The sequence below is a fragment of the Anabas testudineus genome, chromosome 8 (assembly GCF_900324465.2).
Source record: "Anabas testudineus chromosome 8, fAnaTes1.2, whole genome shotgun sequence".
In the NCBI taxonomy this organism is placed as follows: domain Eukaryota; kingdom Metazoa; phylum Chordata; class Actinopteri; order Anabantiformes; family Anabantidae; genus Anabas; species Anabas testudineus.
The window spans coordinates 14,759,471-14,780,036 of NC_046617.1; the positions used below are offsets into that span (position 1 = coordinate 14,759,471).

At 42.0% G+C, this 20,566-nt stretch overlaps 1 protein-coding gene and 1 long non-coding RNA gene across 2 annotated transcripts in view; one reads left to right on the forward strand and one right to left on the reverse strand.

The window, feature by feature from the left end:
- Positions 1 to 6,831, forward strand: part of LOC113161737 — a 38,572-nt gene extending 31,741 nt beyond the window's left edge. The window contains exons 2-6 of the long non-coding RNA XR_003298778.1: positions 4,616 to 4,797; positions 5,647 to 5,737; positions 6,173 to 6,295; positions 6,388 to 6,509; positions 6,751 to 6,831. This is a non-coding gene — a long non-coding RNA (uncharacterized LOC113161737). The remainder of the gene's footprint in view (positions 1 to 4,615; positions 4,798 to 5,646; positions 5,738 to 6,172; positions 6,296 to 6,387; positions 6,510 to 6,750) is intronic.
- Positions 3,014 to 20,566, reverse strand: part of fam20ca (FAM20C golgi associated secretory pathway kinase a) — a 31,322-nt gene continuing 13,769 nt past the window's right edge. The window contains exons 4-10 of the mRNA XM_026359521.1: positions 8,983 to 9,075; positions 6,868 to 6,983; positions 6,364 to 6,544; positions 6,166 to 6,275; positions 5,948 to 6,029; positions 5,664 to 5,723; positions 3,014 to 4,786 (exon numbers count right to left, since the gene is read on the reverse strand). Of these exons, the coding sequence (XP_026215306.1) occupies positions 4,528 to 4,786; positions 5,664 to 5,723; positions 5,948 to 6,029; positions 6,166 to 6,275; positions 6,364 to 6,544; positions 6,868 to 6,983; positions 8,983 to 9,075 (901 nt within the window). The 3' untranslated portion in view covers positions 3,014 to 4,527. The remainder of the gene's footprint in view (positions 4,787 to 5,663; positions 5,724 to 5,947; positions 6,030 to 6,165; positions 6,276 to 6,363; positions 6,545 to 6,867; positions 6,984 to 8,982; positions 9,076 to 20,566) is intronic.

Below are 20,566 nucleotides of genomic sequence, written 5' to 3' on the forward strand. Positions count from 1 at the left end.
GTGTTTATGTGTTTATGATAAAATTAGATAACAAAAGAAAAAGGAACAAAGTGTGTTTGTCCCTCTGTGAAGGTGTGTGTGTTTGTGTGTGAGCCAGTGCAGTCTTTTGATGGAGAGGGACTGTGCCAGCCACTGCGTGGGGGAGATATGTGCATGCGTGTGTCACTGTTTGTGCCATGAATGAAAATAAGGAGTGAGGCAGGGGGGAGGAGGAGGAGGAGGAGGAGGGCGAGTGGGACTGTGACTCTCCTCCCATTCAGCCGTCTCCTCCTCTCCCTCCTCTCCTCCTGCTCTTGAGTGACAGATGAGGGGCTGCTAGCGGTCTGCTCAGGCGCGCGTCAATAATTAGCGTCTACTCCTCTCCTCAGTGTTTTCATTTGCTCTGTCGTGCAAAAGCTGCGCTTGTCGCAAGGCAGCGAGCCCGCCCGAGCGCAGCCTATCTCGGTCACTCTGAATTTCACCTGCGCAACCAAGGGTGTTTCATCGGGTTCACAGGCGGCGCCCCCCTTTCTGCTTCTTCCCGCCGCACAAACTGCGCACTGTCAAATCACAGCAATGGCCCGTGATCGCTCCTGGCAGGCGGACACACGCGCGCCAGGATGGACAGATGCGAGGAAGAACAGAGCGCACAGCTAGTTGTTTTTTTTTTTTTCTCTCCCTCTCCTCATTTTCATAAACAAATCCGTGCACGCACGCATTGGCAGTCAGCACATCGCATGCGCATACACAAAACACGCGGGAGCGCGTCGGTTCAAGGGCAATTGATTTCGAGTTTAATTTCTTTGCCGGTGCTCTTGACGCAGAAGGATGCGCCTCGGTTCTGACCTTGACGACAGACGGGAAGTGTTTTCTCCGTCGCCAGGCTCACTCTGAGGCCACAGGGGAAACACACACACACACACCTATGCCCCTCACACATAGTATCTTCACCTGTAAATGTCAAACCCCTCCATGTACTATTACAAATGAAGGTTTTCCATCTGCTTTCTAATTATAGCCACCATAAGGCCCTTCCTAATTTTAGCTGCCGCCGCGAAACAGTCGTCTTTTAATAATTCATGAGTTCAGACACAGAGCCTGCTCCTGCTAGCGCGCTTATTACCAGGGTGATGCTCAGCCGACTGAAAAACAAGGTGGAAAGGCCCGGGGCCTTAAGGAGGGACACGTCGTTGTTTTCTTGGACGCGAGAACGCGCCAAGCTTGTAAAGTTCTCAGTAAAGCACCTTAAAAATAACCAAACAGCCGATTTGACATCAAAGGCATCAGGATGTTTCTCTCTCACACATCAGGCCTTCACTTTGTGTTTGAAACACCTGGTCTGTAACCACATTAGTGTGGTTTTAACTATGTGTTGATGAGTATTAGACAGTTTGAAGAATCACCAAGACGCACCGAGCCGTGTTGCGCATATACGTGATCGCGCCTATGTGCCAACATCTTTTCGCCGAGCTCTCCTCCCCGGGATGCTTTCGTTTTAATCAATGCGGCTCTGAGTGAAGCGTCATTTTTTTCCTACAGCTCTGACATCAATTGAGTCAGACAGGGGTTAAAAACGACTGCCTCTGAAGAAGCGTTTGAAGGCTCCTCTCATGTCAGCTCGCCATACGCTCTGATGCGCGCACGCAGGCCTGTTGGTGTGTGGGGGTGTAGGGTTAGGGTTAGGTGTATCTGACACGTTGTTGTCAATAGTTGAACACATGTCACGCAGTTCTCAATAGATACTTGTGCCATAATCTAAGTTCATTGATAGGGGGAGGTGTGAGGGTCAGGGTCGTCCAGGACCCAACACACATACACACCTTGGATCAATGCTCTCTGTTTCCATAGAGACGGGAGGACAGTGGTGTTGGAGACAGTTACTAGGCAGGAGAGAGTGCCTCTGAGTGAGGTGAGAGGACGCAGGGTGGTCTGCTGTGGAGGGTAAACAACATCAGGGCTGAGTGGGATTGATGAGGAGTAGTTGGTTATTTTCTCAGGTCAGGTGGAAAATAAAGAATTCTCACTTCGGGTTTGACATGGATGTTATAAAGCATGGGCCACGTGGAAAATAAATACGAATGACATCTACATACAGCCACAGCTGACTTATATGAACTTAGAACCCAATATTTCGATGAGCATAGACTGCGTTATGGTCACTTGTCAAATCAATCAAATGTATTTTGAATTGCACAAGGCTGGTGCGCAACCTAGTGGGCACTGGTGTGAAGTGCAGCAAACGTGGTAAACATTAGATGGCCTATTTTTTTTATTAGTGGCGTTGTTCCCTAGGTGTCTGCTTTTAAATGTTTTTTTAATCCTCTGTGTAGTTCAGTGTAAGTGAAGGTCGTGAAAAGTAGTCCAAAAAAATCAGCCCATAGCTCCGAGCGCAGTGGGCAACACTTCACTTACTTTCACCTTAACTGAGGACAAGTCTCGTCGTGTCTGTGACAGAGACGTAACCCTCTCCGACACGATTATGAGGCTTGAGTGCCACCAAGTGAATTTTCACCGTCGCTGCCCTTGTTGTCATAAATATGGGATGCGCGCTCTCTCCTGGGGAAAATCAGTATAGCTGTATTTACTGTGAACGGAAATGATGGAGATATAAATAAACCAGAAGGTGCTGACAGCCGTCGCCACCTCCTTAAAGCGGATTATATCACGGCTGTGGTGCTGCTTCCAGTCAGCAGCGTCGTTCAGCACCGCGGACAGCGCCGTGGTGTTGGTTTAGGAACAGGAGTGACGCGTTTGTAGGTCGTCAGCACCACGGACAGCACCGTGCACAGCATGTGTAGACCCAAAACATTTTTGTTGCACATTGTTTTTCTGGTAGGCTGCAGATGTGCATGTAGATGTGACTCACACATGTCAAACGTTAAGCTTGGAGCCTAAGGGATGCACTTGGTGTTACATGTAAGATGGACCTTCTTCATTTGTATATTGTTTGTTAAAGTTTAAGCTTTCACATTCACCTCCATTCATACATGAACACGCGCCCTCACAGGTCTACACAGAGAGATTTGTGCTCACTTTTGTTTTTATTGCACACTTTAATCATTTAATAAACAGATCTTCACAGTAACAATGCAGTAGCAGAAAACAGAAGCAAACCACTGTGCAGTGCAGCTCGTTAGGCCTTTAAAGTATTTATAGGTATTTACACTGAGAATATGAAAATCAAAGAACAGTGCCCGAGGTTATCCCTGTGGTGGGATGAGGCATTTTATCTCCCCCAAGCAGACTTGAGTGCAGCTCCCAGGCTTTACACTGTTTGCAGCTGTATGAATCCTGTCCATACCGCCAACCCAAAAACATTCAAGTACTGCATGTCTGTCATTGCACAGGTACCGGGTTAGCCAATACACAGGACTCCTAAGATGAAAATCAGAATTGCACTGGCATCACTTTAACAACTTTAATCGACATCCATGAATGTCAATTTCAATAGTGTTCAAATTCTAAGGTCAATATTTCTCAATGTAAAGAAACATAAAGCAAAACTATGAGCTAGAGTTTATTAAACCACTTTCATCCCTTGTAATGCACCACTAAATAATAATTTGATCATGAAATCTCATCAAATTAAATTCCATACAGCTTTAACATTGTGCATTGCATAAATTGTTAAATCATATCATTGCTGATAATACTAAATATTTCATTTCTGCGGACAACATAGTGCATTTGGATGAACTGACAGATCGTTTAATGGCTATTTATCAGCTTCAGCATGGTCTCCAGAGTATTTTTGGTTTGGAAAATACTATTTTAGTGTTGTGATGGTGTTCTGCTTGTAGTGCGAGACCAACTTACCATGGAGACGTGAAAGTAAAAACAAGAGAGAAAAATTGGAATAAGGCAAAGAGAACACACTATTTGAACTACAGTGTGAAATATGCTCGCTCTTAGATTTCTCGCTGCTCAAGAAGTATATAGTGACATTTTCAGCTGGTCTGTGCCCGGACAAAAAGCTTATAAAGATAGATAAAGAGGACACACTATTTGGAAAGTCTTTCTCCTCCTAATAACGGTGACAGCAGAGGGTGGAAACCTTTTCTAACATGTCTGACAAAAGGAACGATATCCTCTAATACACTTTCTTAATGCTTTCATACATCATGATAACTGATAAAGCTTATTGTTTGACCATATGCTGCCCAGTGAGTGTAAATTCTCATTTGGTTATGTACTAATATCATAGAACACATGAAGCTAACGGATACCCATCCATATCCAAAACAAACGAGACAAAACCAGAACACAGCAGTGGTTCCAGATGTTTTATACATCTGATTAAAAAAAAAAAATAATAATAAACACCCTAACAAATTCAGAGTCTCTGTGTGAGTGCAGTCTTTTCTTGTATCTGTTGTCAGCTTCTTCTATATAAACACACTTAAAAGCAGTTTCCATAGAGGCAATGATGGCAAGTCTTGGAATTCACTGAATTCAGCTTGATATCAGAAGTGGGATTTTTGGTCCAGTCCCATAGGTGAGACAGCCACAGACGTGTGTCACTGGTGGTTCCCGTCACCCTCGCGCTCACTACCTGTGGCCTGGGTTCCTGTGGGTGGCTGTGTCCCCAGCTAAGTCTTCCTCCACAACATTAACATAACCTTCTTTCTCTATGCAGCCTGCCAGGACCTGCAGCACCAGCTGGAGTCTGCGGTCCATGGCCCGGAGGTGAGGATGGATGAGGATGGGAGACAGTCTGTCACGCAGCAGAGACTCCTCCATCAGTGAGCTCAGCTGGTACTCCTCCTTCGCCAGTAGCTGGAGACGTAGATAAGTGGACTTCTTCACCCTGGTACCAAGGTACAAAGCATAATTAATTCAAGAAAAGGTGATTTAACACAGTGGTAAATTTGCTGCAGGCATCAAACTTTAAATTAGCTTATGTATGCAATCATCCATCATTTTAACGGCTTTGCCTGCTAAGGGTCACGGGGAAAAAGAGGCAGGATACATTCTGGACTAGTTGCTTGTCTATGAGTTTGTATTTAGAAAATACAACTAGGATGGTGACAGAAAATACTGAAAATGTTTTCTTTGTAGTTTTATGTTAGATAAATAAGAGTTTAAGCTAATTCACAAATGAACTACTAATTGCTTTTTATTGTCTTTTAGAAAAAGTCAGCTTTTATGAAAGTGGGGTTTATATATTAATACAGTTGTGTTAAAATACAATACATAATATAAAAGTCAAATATTTATGTATAGGCTCCATGTTGGGATAATTGTAAGCACTGTTGTCTCACAGTAAGAAAGACCCAGGTTTGAATCCACAGGTCACCTGTGTTTCCTTCTGTTTGTTTTCCGATATTTTTGCTTTAACAATATAAATCAAATCACAGTTATTTTACAAACTAATTTTGATTATTTGGTGTCGACAGCCATGCGACGTAAACAGTGCATAGCGAAGTGCAGTGTCATAGCAAACAAAACCCTTCTGAACTCCAGGAGTTTGGTTACTGTTGGTCCTCTTTGTATAATGGTGTTTAAGGTCATGGAACAAATTCAATTCACATTTATCCCCTTTCTGATTCAGGTTGGAAATGACTGGTGTGTTCAGTGTGTCAAAGAAAAGCATTTAGAGTGGTATCTCTGTTTCTAACAGGACATAGAAACACAAATCCTCCAAAACGTACTGTTTGAAATTCACAGACAACCAAAAGTCTGACCTGCAGCACTGGCTGAGAGGCACCAGGATGGACAGTTCATCATGGGAGTGCTTTCCAAACCTACAAAGGTGGAGGTAAACATCAAAAGATGAAAGAAATTACTCTGATGGACAGATGTTCAGCTTCTGAAGTTAGTTCTTTATAAGTATTAGGTTGGTAAAAAGAAGAGAGAATGCAGTTAATTGAATCACTGATTATTACCAGATACTGTATCTGATATCAACAACTTAATAAGAAAGTTTCTAAGCGTGTTTGTCTTCTGAGTAGCTGCTAAGACACTTTACCCTCTTCCGTTGTCAAGGTGAATAATGAAAGTGTCGTTTCCAAACTTCTCAAAGGTTTCATAGTGATGACGATCCATATTACCTTAAGAGAAGAAAACAGGGAGAAATTATTAGCCGAGTAACGACACTGTAGTTAATTGATTATAAATATGCTGTGTGTATCTCACTATAATACATTCATATATGATACACTCATACTGTCCTTTCCTCTTTCTTACCCATTAGGAAATCAAAGATGGTCATGTCCATGATGTCTAGCAGTCGAGTGCCACGATCATACGGAGGCGTCTGCTTCACCTCGTCGCAGTAATCTGGATCCACCTCCCACCTGAGAATGAATATAGACAGGTGAATTGTGCAGAGTTGAAACCCTGGATCAGAAGACATGATTTGTGCCGATGTTGTAGCTTTCTTACTCTGCTTTTTTGCGTTTGTGATAGGAGCGTCTCCAGGGGTTTCTCCACGTTTTGCGCTTGGCCAGGTTAAGATCTGGCAGGAATGCTGCTAGTGAGCCCTCGATCTGATCAGGTTTCCCACAAAGAGCGTGCTCGGTGGAGCAGTAGTAAGAGCATTCACCGTAGAAGCAGACGTTATTGGCTGCAGACAAAAGAAATTCTGAATTAGTCTAATTCTAACAAATTAAATGTATTTACCATCTAGCATCAAGTCATGCAATTATCTAGACTCTTGTCTTGTAACTCCTTCTTCATTGTGCTTTTGTAAACCTGACCTATAGTGCCACCATGTGGCTGGTGGTGGCAATAGCTTTCTTTATCATACATGCATCTTCTTGCCATTTTCAGATCAGGATTTGCAAGACTACCCTCCACTACAGGTACATATCCCACTTTCTACATGACACAGGTTACTCAAAGTAAATGCAGCCACATCACTGTGCCAGAGGCAGGTGGAGTTACTACCTGGAGAGATGAAGAAGGTCCTCCACAGCTTCTTATCACGTGTCACATCTCTGATCTCCCTTGTCATGTTGACAAGTCGTCCTGCCACTGGGGGAACTCTTCGGAAGTCAAGGATCCTGAAGAGACACACACACACACACACACACACACACGAAGGTGGTTACATGAAGGTTGTGCTGAGAGATTAATTAACTAACATGACTAACATCATGAAGCAGTGCTGTTTTTTGTGACATCAGTATTGGAATATGAAATCTAACTTTCACTGTTGTACACAATGTTTCTGATTTCGTTTTGCACTGAACAGATGCAGCTACTGTACAAAGCACCGTCAGCCTCCAGCTTGTTCTCCTGTGGTGCACCACACAGCGTGTGTTTCACAGCGTTTCCAGCCAACCAGGAGGACTCTGAAGACTAAACGCCTCGTCTGTCGGCTTTGCTCGTGGTGCATTGCTTGTAACTCTTACAGTAATGCACATTACTTGCATTTTTCTTTGTCCATCAATGTCTAAATAAACAGTCTAAATAAAAAGAGACGCCAGGATTCTTTTTCTTGACAGGACAAAAATAGGAATTTCCAATCAAACGTGTCTGTACAGAACTTGATCTGTATGGTTCCAGCAGACAAGATGTATTAATAATTCATAATCTTTAGAGGGGTTACTGTCTGCTTGTTTGATTGGCATCGCGAGCAGCATTTATTGATATTCATCATCTGCTTGTGAGCAAAACAAGGACTTTGAGCGTCTGTCTCACCAACACCCACTGAAATACAGGCAAATGCACAACTTGATGAACCACATCTACTTAATCGTGATCTTTCTGAACCTCCTGCATATATACACATGGTAAAAGGTTCATTTTTACTGACTCTCGCTCCCTTTTTTCACTTCCCCTTTTCCTTATTCTCCTCTGTAGGAACATGATCCGCACGCAGCCTCAGTTTAGTCTCTCTCACTGTATGTTTTCTGTCCAAATGACCCTCACTGTTTGAGACTAAAACTAAGCCTCCTGGGAGCAGGCAGACACGCAGACAGTCTGGCTGAGTGGTACAGAGTTTATGAAACTTTAGCCTACAGAGGACAGCATTCAGGAGTTGCAAACTGCACCGTCACGTCGGGCCCTAGTTACAAAGGAGCACCTGTGTGTGCGGGTGCATGTGAGAGAGTTCACTTAAGCATCTATTTGTGTGCTCTCCACTGATTACACACCCCGAGTCGCAAGAAGTTCACAGCAGATGGTAAGATAGTACACAGGCAGAGAACAAAAAGGATAAAGAAAGAAAGAAAAAAAAAAACTCTGAGATTTAGAAGTAATTTGTGGAAAGCAGTGACGCTACCTCTTCTCTTAAATTTCGAGGATATTTTAGTACATTTCACCAGAACTGTCTGAAATTAGAAATTAAATTAAAGTTTTAGCAGAGCAAAACATCCTCCCACTCCACATTCCTCAGCCAGTATGAAGTCATCCAGAGGCTGCTGTGGTCAGGCGCCTGGACTGTCATTTGTAGGCAGCCGCGAATGGTGCACACAACCTTAAAACACCCTAATGTTTAGAGGGTAACCCTAAATATTGAAACCGTGTCCAGGTGATAATAGAATGAGTTCCTGTTCCTGTTCGACTCCACCTTCCTGCCCACACAAACACATGCTAACTAACTAACCTCAGCTAACCGAGAGCTAAAGTGTGTGTTTGGGAGCACGCGATATAATTACAAAGACCTTAAAATGACCTGTTGTCCATTTATCATCCCCTCACATAGTATCATTCTTTTTAGTGCTCATCTGTTTTTTCTCCCTTGTCCTCAGAACAAAAGGATCATGTGGAAATCAATATACTCCGAAGCAAGTAGAGGAGATGATCCCTGCTCTCTCTGTGTGTTATCTAATCCCTCGTGTACTTAATCCCATTCAGATTTTCACAGCTTAAGTCCATTATGGCAGGTTTATAATGGTGTTAAATCATTGTTGTCTGTCTGACATGTGTGACCCGACACTCTTCCTGGAACAGCCTGTGAAGTATGAACTGAAAACACACTGTGAAGGGAAACAGATGAGTCATAAAGTCATCACGTAACAACAGGGTTTTGTTAAAAAAAAAAAAAAAAAACCTAACCTGTCCAAGTGAAAAGCAGCAATCTCAGCATTGTGCCTCTCGAAGTCGGAGAAGTAGAAGAAGTCTGGAGGAGTTTCCTGCTCCCGGGTCTGCCTGAAAGATAGTGGTTATGAAAACATTAAGCACAACATCAGTGTAAATGTCTTTGTCTTTTTAATAGGATGTCTTTGTATTCATATTTTAAATTTATGGGTTTAGATAAGAGCAGCAAGAGGTAATATTGTAATAAGGATAATTGAAAAGCTCTTCCATGCCTACGTACTGTATATTCATTTCCACCCAGTAATGAAAAGTGTGGGAAAGATGAGAAGGTTGAAAATTATATGCTGTCTTTTGATTCGAGCCACTTCTGCCTCCACCTATAAAAATCTCCTCAGCCCTCATCAGATTTTTGTTTCCTGCAGGGTGAAACTCATCTCAGCGTCTGCATCCCTTTCTAGGACAGAAGCTGACGCATGAGACCAAAGCCTGTGTGGACAAGGCTGCTGAAGGGAAGCTGGATGAGATTCTTGCTCACTGCCTGCTGTTCCTTCCAGCAAACACACACAAACACACACACACACACACACTCACAGGGACAGACACCAAAATCCAAGAGACATGAATCTCTGCCAACCAAGCCATGGATCTGAGTCAGGAACAGCTAGAAGCCTCTTTATATCTGTCTTTCTTTCTGTCTGCTCATCTGGCTGCAGGGTAACATCTGTCCATGTTCACACACTTTCTCTCTCTCTCTCATAAATGTAGACACACATGAAAATAAGCTGCACTTTAAATACTCTGCTTGCAGACAGTCACCTAATGATGATGTTTTTATGTCAGGGTGCAGGATAGGGGATTAAAGATAGGCCTTTAGAAAGTGACCTTATGAGCTGCAGCACTCAAAGCACCTGGGAGGCACCTTGTCATCAGATATGCAATAATCAAGGAGCCTTATCAGGTTTAGATAAAGGACTCGAAGCACAAAGATGCTGCAAAAGTTTGAATTTTGAGATATGAAATAAGTTTCTTTTCTTTATGCCGCTGTCTTGTGTGAAGAAATGTAGTGAATCGACAATAAGAAAGACAGAAGCAGCGTAAAAGAAAACTCTTTTTGGAGAAGTAGAAGACGAATCACTGACCTCAGGAATGTTTAGCTACTGGTGATTTTTTGTTTTCATTCAGATGCTACATGTGTATACATCTTTTCAAACCACTTATGTTTTCCCCCCCCCTCCCGATTTCACTTTCCACTTTGCAAATTGTGCAATGTAACTGACTGGCTTTGGTTGCCATGGTCACCAAATGTAAAATGCAATTTCCTTTCAGGGATGAAGCTCCTTAGAATTTTGAATGTAGGTAGTAATAAGTCTGTGGTGTGAAAAGCCATAATACAAGTGCACACACGCACACACACACACACACGCTATGTAAAATCATAGATTCTCCCTCATGGTTTTGTACACACACCTCCTTTATCAGAGACTGTCCTTGATAATAAAAAGCCCCTTTATCTGAAGGAGCGTGTGATTAAGTTACTGTTTGTAGTTCAGCAGAATCTGTGTGGGACGCGATGATACTGAACTGCTTGCCTATGTGGACTCCGTTTGTGCTGACTTGGCAGTTTATGTTACAAAAGATGGAGGAGGGGGCGAACACTGCAACAGCTGTGGCCCAGACTCTGCATACACACACCTTTTCTTTCTTCGTCTCTCTCTCTCTCTCTCTCTCTCTCTCTCTCTCTCTCTCTCTCTCATACACACACACACAGAGGCACTCAGGTGCACCATCACACATCCAGACTGATGATGCATGCTGGCGACAGAGAGAGGGCAGCAGAGACAAACCAAGCGAGAGGAAAAAGTAACACGATACCCATGTTCGTGTCACATTTTGGAATGAAGCTGATGAGAACAGATAATCAAATCTCTTCACATGTGCGCACTGAAACAGTACGTTGTTCATGTTTCCCCGGCCATGTAACATAGGTTTATTAAAATAACAGGCGCAGAGAGATACAGGGGCCAAATCTGCTGCTAGAATCAGCAGAAACAATCCAGTCTTTACCCCCACTGACCTAGTACTGTAATGAAATTTGCTACTGGGCAAACATATAGAATGAGAAAAAGACAAACGGGGAGGGCTCACAGGAGATCTGTCATCTACTGGTAATCCACAGCACATTTCAGCACCCCACTGACAGGCTTCTTTGTCTCTGTCTGGCCCTCCGTCCTATGTGTGGGTGGCTAAGAAGTGACACGGAGAGTGCTTTGCAATGAGGTTTCGGTATATACAGCGTGCTTATAGTTGTATGGAAAAGAATGCAGGAGGTGAGCAAATCTAAATACAATCCATAACAACAACAGACAAAGTGGGAAAAAAATAGTGACCTAGGAATAATTAGACTTGTAGTGTCTGTGCCCTCATCTAGTCCACTACAGGAAGCCACAGAGCGTCAATCAACCACAGCAATCGAGTGAGTGGATTTAACTACAGCAAGAAGACAGAGAGTTACAGAGTGTGCCTGAATGCATCCTGGGGGTTAACTTAATGAATCTTCAAAGCATGTTGAGCTGTAGCAGTGGTATCATAAAGGAGTCAAACGACGTATGCAGGTTACAGTTCCTGAAAATCTGCTTCACCGTAGTGGAAGACAAAACAGGATAAAAGGAGACTTGAATATTTGATCCTGCTCAGTTCGCTAACCTGCTTTGAGTTACCAGTTCTTTTTTGGTTACCGTGAAGCCCTGTGAAATTCCCTCTCGCCAGCCTAACCCTACTTAACATCAATTATCAAGCGTCCAGCGGCTCCTCTCTCTGCTCCTCCTTTATTTCCTGTACCCATGTTCATGTATACCTCTCATCTGCTTTTTCCTCCTATTTAGAAACAACTTTGAAGTACAGTTTGTCCCATTTGTGCCTTCTCGACTTCTGCTGTAAAATAGACTGCTGATAGTGTTTTTTTGTGTTTGAGTGTGATTAGTGTGATGTATTCAGGACGTGAAGGTAAGTGGCACCTTGTGGCATGCTCAACACCCCTCAAGGTGACAGACAGGTGGAAGGATGAGTGACTGGATAAAAGATTGGGAGATAAAAAGTCTCTTCAGTCTGGTGATCTGTGTCAGAGGGGGCTTGTCTGTCAGCAGCACTACACACAGAAGTATCAGAGACAACACTGGCACCAACCGTCAAGGCTGTGTGTGTGTGTGTGTGTGTGTGTGTGTGTGTGCGCATGGTATCTGCAGCATACTGTGTGTGTGAAAATACATTTTGCGAGTATTTCTGAATCGGTATCTCTTTATTTCCCTCCATGCATGCCATTTCCTCGCTTCCTCCTGCATCTGTATCGGAGAGGGATCTAAAAAAAAAAATCGGCCCAGGGCCCCAAGGTAGCTGTCTAGATTGAATTTCAAATCAATGTTACACAAGTTGTGTTCTAGCCTCAGCTATTTTCAACACACAGGGCGAGACATTGCCAGGAGAGAAACGCAAGTTATCTGCATGTGTGGGAAGTAGAATGGGCGATATTATCATAAGGGCTAAGGGAAGACGACTTGACTTGAAGGCAGATGTCAGTGCTTCAATGTTAAAGTTATTAGAAGCTCAGGAGGTGGGAGAGAGTGTGGGATTAATAGGAAAGCTGAGCATGATTATCTGTGATCAGCTCACTGCTGCATGACGTATTGATTCAGTGCAAGTTTGGAGGTGCAGATATTTGATTGATCTCGATCAGAGCAGGACTCGTGCTGTTTCGTTAATAATCTGCAATGGAATATGAGTCATTAAATGAGCAGCATGTTATACATGAAGGTGATACTGTTTGTTCTGAAAGGTTGTTTATTATATCCAGGGTTTAATGAATGCACATTGTTCATCAATATACAATGTCCTATGCAGTAATCATTTCCAAAGCCTTTTAACTTCATAACCCTGAACTGAAAAGTACATCAGTGCCTTTTTCCAGCTTCTTTTTTTATGCACATACTGATCTCTTCTATTGCAGCTGACTGTCAATATGCATTACAACAAAACATATGGTAATAATGGTATCATGCTGGTATAAAAAATACAGAAAAAATTGCTTGACGGAAATAGAAGTGGTAAAAGTGTAAACTATCTTTGCATTGTTTTCATGGCTTTGTAGGGAGTGTGATTTGTCCAGTGACTTGGTGGTTCGACCCCTAGCTCCCGTCTACATGTCGAACAAGACATTACTCCCTCAAAGTTGAACTGTTCCAGTCATGTTGCACTTTAAATGCATGTCTGCCTCATATAATGATGACATACTTTGTATGATGGCACTACTATGGGGGTTTTGATGTCTTGTCCAAGGACACCTCAACATAAAGCCAGGAGGAACCGAGAGTGGAACCACTGACCCTGGGGTTTACGGATGACTGCTCTACCACCTGTGTGACTGCCGGCTTAAAAGAGGGGGGAACCTGCATCTGCAGTTAGATGATTTAATAAAATAATTTCAATGTATTTGGTCTTTATAAATCATTTTCAGTGACAAACAGAGCAGGAGAGGGTGGACACCTTACAGGCACCTTGGGGTCCATCTCAATAAACTAGACTAGTTTATTGAGACTCACAACACTGAAGAAAGCAACCACATTACTGTAACCAGACTCGCTTTATTTCCTTCATCCTTTCATAATTTATTGCTCATTTCCCAATTACCTGCAGCCCCCTCACTGTCTGACCTCCTGTTCATAATAAAATCTGCAAGCACAAACCGAGGCCCTGAATACGGAGTCAGCTTAAGTGTACAGCTTTGATGAGAGATGCCTAGCTGTGGGCTAGGTCACTCACTATCTGTGACCACCAGAGCTCTCTAGCAGCCCTTGAGATAGATGACAGGCACCCTCAGAACCGTGTAAATTGTATCTGCGTGTCTGTGTGTGTGTGTGAGGTTGAGTCACGACTGAGAGTCAAAGAGAGAAAGAGAATGTGCCTATCCAACTGTCTCATCAGGCCAGATGGCTGGAAGTCCCTGTCTGTATATGTCAGAGATCAGGCTATGGCCTAGGGGTCTGCAAGGCTCTGCTGCACTCTAGCAGTGTATACAGTTTAACAAAGCAGACTACACACAGTGCTGGGAATAACACACAAAATACTACATGAGTGCTGGAAGGGTGGAGATCAGTGAATAAAGCAGGTGCTCAACTTCAATATAAAACTATACGAACAATAAAACCTCTGATCAAATATGATTGTCAGTGATTGAAAACCTTTTAATGCCCCCGAGACACATTAAGTCCATTAGTACAGTACCTCATAAATAGAAAATCAGTTTTATTGCAATCCCTCCACACAATTTCACCTGTCTTGTTTTAGTCTGTGAAGGTTCAGCAATTTGCGTGGGAGAGATGAGATTTCCATTAGGTGATTGGCAATTTAAAAAAATGAAAGAAAAACAAAAAATACTATTTTCAGAAAATCCCTGCCTGGTCCAATAGTTACGCTGCAGGTATTTAGGCTGAATCCTGGCTCCTACTGCTCCACATTACTGTTGAGATGTTTCTGAAATAGCTGTGTATGTCTTTTTAATTATTTATTATTATTATTATTATTATTTGCTGGCCTTAATTGACTGGCGTGTATGTTCAGCTGTGCTCTACTGGGATTACTGTTGCACAGAGCACAGTGTTTAAAGACTTGAAATCACTGTGAAGACCTGATGCAAACCTCCAGAATTATATCTGGGCTTCTGGGATCCCTTCCCTACAATCATCTTAACGGGTTCCCTCTGAGTCATGAGCACACTTGGAAAATGTATGAGAAAAAAAGAAAAAGAAAATCTTATTAGTATCACAGCGTATTTTTCATATCCACAAAGCCTCCTTCTGGGGAATACATTAGTTTTTCTATGTTGAAGTAAGCGTTTGTGATTTGAAGTGTGTTCACCAGTGGCTTTCACTAACAAGTGCAACCAAATGGCAGCTTTCTGATATCAATAGACTAAATGTTTGATGAGTCATCCGCTTTTCATTCTCTCAGAATAATCAGAAATTACAACAGCTTAACATCAGAAGGGATTTAGTTCACAGCAACAGAAAAACAACAACAACAAAAAAAAACAGGTTTGTACACTTTAGTCGGGTTAGGTGACATACTTTCCTGTGTTGTGTTGCTTCATGAATATTTCTTATTGTATACAATGTGTAATGGAGCATTAGAAAACAACAATAACCTACATTTTCTTGGTTGTCTGGGGAATTAATGTATTAATGTAATGAATGCATGAATGCCAGAGTTTTTATTTATTGTTGTTATTTACAAAACATCCAGTTAATGAGACGAAAACCAACAATGAACTGCTTACTCACTGTACACACTGTACTGTCTCTGAATCCAGAACCTGGTTTAGTTAATTGGTCTGTGCTGTAGAAGTTCAGGAATAAGAATAAACATTAAGAAATACTAAAAATAGAACATGAGTGAATCCACAAAGTGTGGATGAATGAGCAGAATCTTTGATCCTTTATCATTTGCTCAAATCCGTCCTTGTAAACAATTTGGCTTTGTGCTGCGTCTTTTGGCTCAGCCATGCACCGACATGCTTATTGTGTTTGTAGGCTAATGTGATATTCCTCTTGTGAATACTCAATCTATCACATACACAAACAAGTATGGTCCTATCCATCACATCTAACGATCTCTTCTTGTGTGTCAGACTCTGTCTGTTTGTTGAAGAATTGTAATCCGACCTTATGTGTGGCGTGGAAAGCGAGCGGAGCAGCGTGAACAGAGCAGAAATTGTCTGTCATTTTTACTTCTAAGACTATAAAAGAGTTTACAGCCTTTAAATATGTTTATAATGAAGAAACATGACAGCCACAGTGGCTTACTGGTGTTTAAATAGTTTTGAACAATAATGGAGATCTGTGGCACAAACTAAAGGAACAAAAATAAGCTGAACCACATTTTGGATTCACAAATCCTGTGGAGGGTAGATGCAATTTGTTGTTGATGTTCTGGATGTTTTGTGGGATGGTTTGAAAACAACAAAAATACAATTAAACTCCCTTAATCTTTAAAATGCATGCATTTTTCCTTTGTCCTACCTTTGTTAAAATGAATGTATAATTTCTGTGAGTGTAACAGCCTCAGGTTATTTTACTTTTGTTAAAAGCAATTATATTTTTGTGAAAACATTCTAAACTCCTTTGGGGTGCCATTGTGGCTGTTTGGATTTAAAGATGGAAACACAAATAGCATATCCTTGTAAAAAACAAAAAAGAAACAGCACCTCGCCTTGATCCTGATCTGTACTTCTACATCTTGTTCTTAACTGTCATCTGTGTATAATTAATTCTCCAATAAAGCCACAAAATGACCAAAAAAATCAATCAGATAGTGAATTGCCTCTCTGTCTTTTGCAGATTCAAAGACGAACACTACACCCCCATCACAAATCACACCCGCCACAATGTGTAGCCACTAATTGTGAAACATGCTGATTTTCTATGAGTCTGATAATACGCTCAGAATAGATTCAATTCAAGACTAATGCAGATACACAGACGAGAATGATTAAAACTGTGTGGCAATAATGTGCATTCACTCTTATTTCATATACTGGAATAATGCTGCTGCTTTCATGTGTGCAGTGTATGTTGTGTGTCTGTTCTCTAAGGGGATTAAACCGTATATTCTTATGTACTTGAAGGATGGGACAGGTCTTTAAGCCTATGATTTCTTTTCGTCTCGCTCTCTCTCCCACACCATCACCCACAACAAACAAAATGCACATCGGTTTATCCTCAACAATCACGAGTGTTCCAGCAGCACAGAGCCACACTTCGTCATATTTACATATCCATCCACAGGGGATTAACCATTTTCAATAGCACAAGTCTGAGGCAATCCTTCACAAGGTGCACGCTTCATGACAGGCGTTTGCACAGAATATGAACTATGAATTATGCTGAACATACACAAACATTAAGGGTATTTCTGGGTCAACGGTGATTCGATGTCAAAATGCACAAGTTTGGGAATAAAAAAGGCAGGATAGTGCAGCATGTTAGCGCTTTTTATTCCCTTCTGCAGCTCTCTACATAGAGATCTTTTATTCTGAACAAGGGTTTTTAATAGTGAACACCTGTCCTAACCAAATCTTCAGGACAGTTATAGCTGTTCATCCATGTCAGGCAATCCACCATGAAATGAGGTATGGAAAAGATTGATTGAGAATGTCAAACTACAGTGGATTGTTGTTTCCCCCCACAACGCCACAATTTCTTGATGTAAAGGAACACATTAATACAGTCAGATAGAGGAGTGCAGTTCTTCTATGATCCACTCCAGCAGGAAATTCCTCCAAAAACCTCAACCAGTTGTCTATATCCTTCATAGCTCCAGACGCTGTAGGGGGGAGCGTCGTAGGGTGAGCAGCTGGATGACGAATGCTTCAAAGAAGCAGAATCCAGATTCAAACTGACTATTGTGGGAAAGAGTAAACAGACAGCACCCATCTTGACACCTTTGGTCTTGCAGAGGCAACAAAAAGATGAACAAAGTCAGCAAAGTTCGACATTACTTCCATAATGGAAACAAACTGGATAGCTCTCAGCCTATTGGATCAATGGGGATTTTTAAGGGCTTTCCTTGTATTGGTGTGTGTGTCTGTGTTTCTGCCAGCACACAAAATCAATGGGAATTACCATGAGTCTTCATCTCACAGGGACTGAGTAACAAGCCCTGGTATTCAGCATGACGTGTAGGCTGAAGCTGATGAGAGGAGGGGGAAAAAATCCTGGTTTGAGCTCGTCAGTAAATGGCAAAACTGCAGGGTTAGCGGAAAGTAGTCTCTCCACTCAGACCGAAGAGGATTTGGGGAAAGATAAAGAAAGCAGCTACAACTTGGGAGTAGCTTCTCCTAGTCTGAATTCCCTTATTCCCTCTAATTGTTCTCTGTAGTTCACTTGGATCTGAAACATTATAGCGAAATAAAAGGGTCATGGTTATGTTTTAGGGTTATTCCATGTATTTCTCTGAGTCATAAAATCAATGTTAGGCTATAAAAGACTATAATAAATCCCTGGCAAGCAAAAAATGTTATATGTTTCTCCTCTTGGGATAAAATTCAAAGGAGATTCCTTTGGTGGAAATTGGCAGATAACTGGACTAGGATGAGTGTTAAAGGTGAATACTGTACCGTACCTTTCAAAACCATACATTTAAATTCTTTAACTCTTTTTGAACGCAGACTCTTTACTAAGAGACTCAGCATACAGGTTGATCCACCGAAGAAGCCTGCAGCTGTCCATTAAGAATTTTTTGATATCACTAAGTCGCTGAACAGCAAACACCAATTAAAGCTAATTATGTAAATTCCTGTGAAGTATTAATTTTACAGACAGAACACACCATCGTACACATGCACCACACACACACACACACCACGCTCAGCTTGGACACGGAGGGTGTCTGTACAGGTTGAGCCAAGAAGTTAATTTGATTTAGAGGAAGCATTTTGGATGCCCATCATCTATGACCATCTGTTGGGGTGAACACTGTAAGGTATCCAAAACAATCCTATTATCTATAAGATAAGAGAAAAACCAAAAAAACTCACACACATTCTCTCTCTTTCGTAAACACTGTATAAAATCATTTTTGGCTGGGGATCTTTCCCTCTTCTTCTTCTTCTAATTCTTCACATCCTATCCCTTAGGTAGTGTCCAACATGATGGACTTGGGGTTCCCGGGCTATAAACCAACCATCCACGTATCCACAAACACAGCTCCATCAGGTTTACCCCCTCTTCCTTCCTCCCTTGTTCTAATTTCCTTTTCCTGAAGGACACAGTGGCTGCTGGCCAATCACTCCCTTCTCCATCAGTGTTTACTTAAACTGAATGTGGACCCGGCACAGAAGCAGATAAAGACTGCCAGATGCAAACATGTACACAGCAGCACACAGCCACGGAGGAACTTGGTGGCTATTTACACTTGACAGTCTCTGAAGACTTGAAACCATAACAGGCCAGAACAGCTTGAAAGTCCAGGTAGCATTTTCCCCTAATTAGACCAATGTGAGACTTGTTAAAATGCCATATTCCAGCGGCACTTGACTGATGACATAATAGCATTTGATTTAGTTGTGCTGTCTTTCGTTTAGCTCCCTAATGAATGTGTGTATTAATTACCCGAGAAGCTATGGGAAACCCACAACACCCTGTTCTGCTCGGCGCTAAAAGTCACAAGCTCCTGCAGTTCATCCATTACTACACTCAGCACGAAAAGAGAACAGCTCAATTTCGTCAGTTATTTTTCAACACCGCCTTTCCTCACTGTGTCAAAATGGATTGGACATCACCGAGTGAAACCTAACTTCATACAACTCAAACCTTCGATACCTCGACCAAAGAAAGCAATCAAAAGCGTCTTTTCAGAAAGCTATTTTGCAAAGCTCCCAAGTTGAGGCATTGGTGTTTGTGCTCCATTTTTCCCACAGCTGAACTTTTCTATTTAGACCTGTCAACAGTCTTGTTGTGCTTGGTGGTTTGTGGTCAGATGCAGTTTCCTAAATAGAAACCATCTATCAGGGGCTAAGTGGTGGCTGAGAGATGTCATTGTGGTCGTGAGTGGGTGACGGCGGTGAAGGAGGAAGTGGTAAAACCACTGGAAAAACAGTTCCGAGGGTTGCATTTATTCTTGTGTAAGAACTAAGCAGGATGGAACGAGTCCAGTGCACTTGAAGATAAATAGAGTTAATTTGTATGTGAAAGGAATAAGGAGGAGGCTTCGGATGTCTTCACACTAGAACCAAGACTATACTTCAAATTGACAATTTTCTGCACACACTGTATCTATCTAAGATCGCACCAAAGATATATTACAGCACATTTTCTGGTGCAGTAAGTGATGCTCACAATAAGAAGAAAGCAAATGAGACACAGAGCAAAATATTCCCAAATTTATCTGCACTATCATACATCATATCTCGAGGCCTTGTCCATGAATCATCATGTAACGGCTGCATTTTGGAAAGTGACCTATAATGTCACTGCAGATGGTCCAAATGCATCATCTCATAATGATCTTACTGTATAATTTATACCAATACACCAGACCATTTAAAACCATTTTAATAATAATCTATTTCTGCATGAATTTTGCAATCCATTTTAAATGTACCTGTCCACGATGCAGCAAGCCAACCCACAAGTTGTCCAACCCACTGGGAGGACAGCTGCAAACTGACATGGTCAGGCTGCTCCTGTCGTGGTTATATCCAGGATCTGATCATATCCACTAATAATGCTGTGCTATACACGTGGAGACCATATGCGGATTGTCATTTTTTTTCCTCTTATGTAAAAATAAAAAAATATAATGCATTTAGTAAATTAAAATGACAATCTGCCGGGTCTTTTGCTACATCTAACATGATTAAAACCGGGTTAAAATGAGGCAACACATGAACACAATGGCGATATTAATCTGTGCTTTTTTTTTTTTTAATCGTTTAATCGTTCGTTCCACTAGCACTCACTTTGTGGACAAGCTTCCCAGCAGAAGCAATACTTCTGTGCCTCCAGCACAGAAGCTTCTCTGTTTGTATCACTGCTGCCTAGACTGCAAAAAGGAG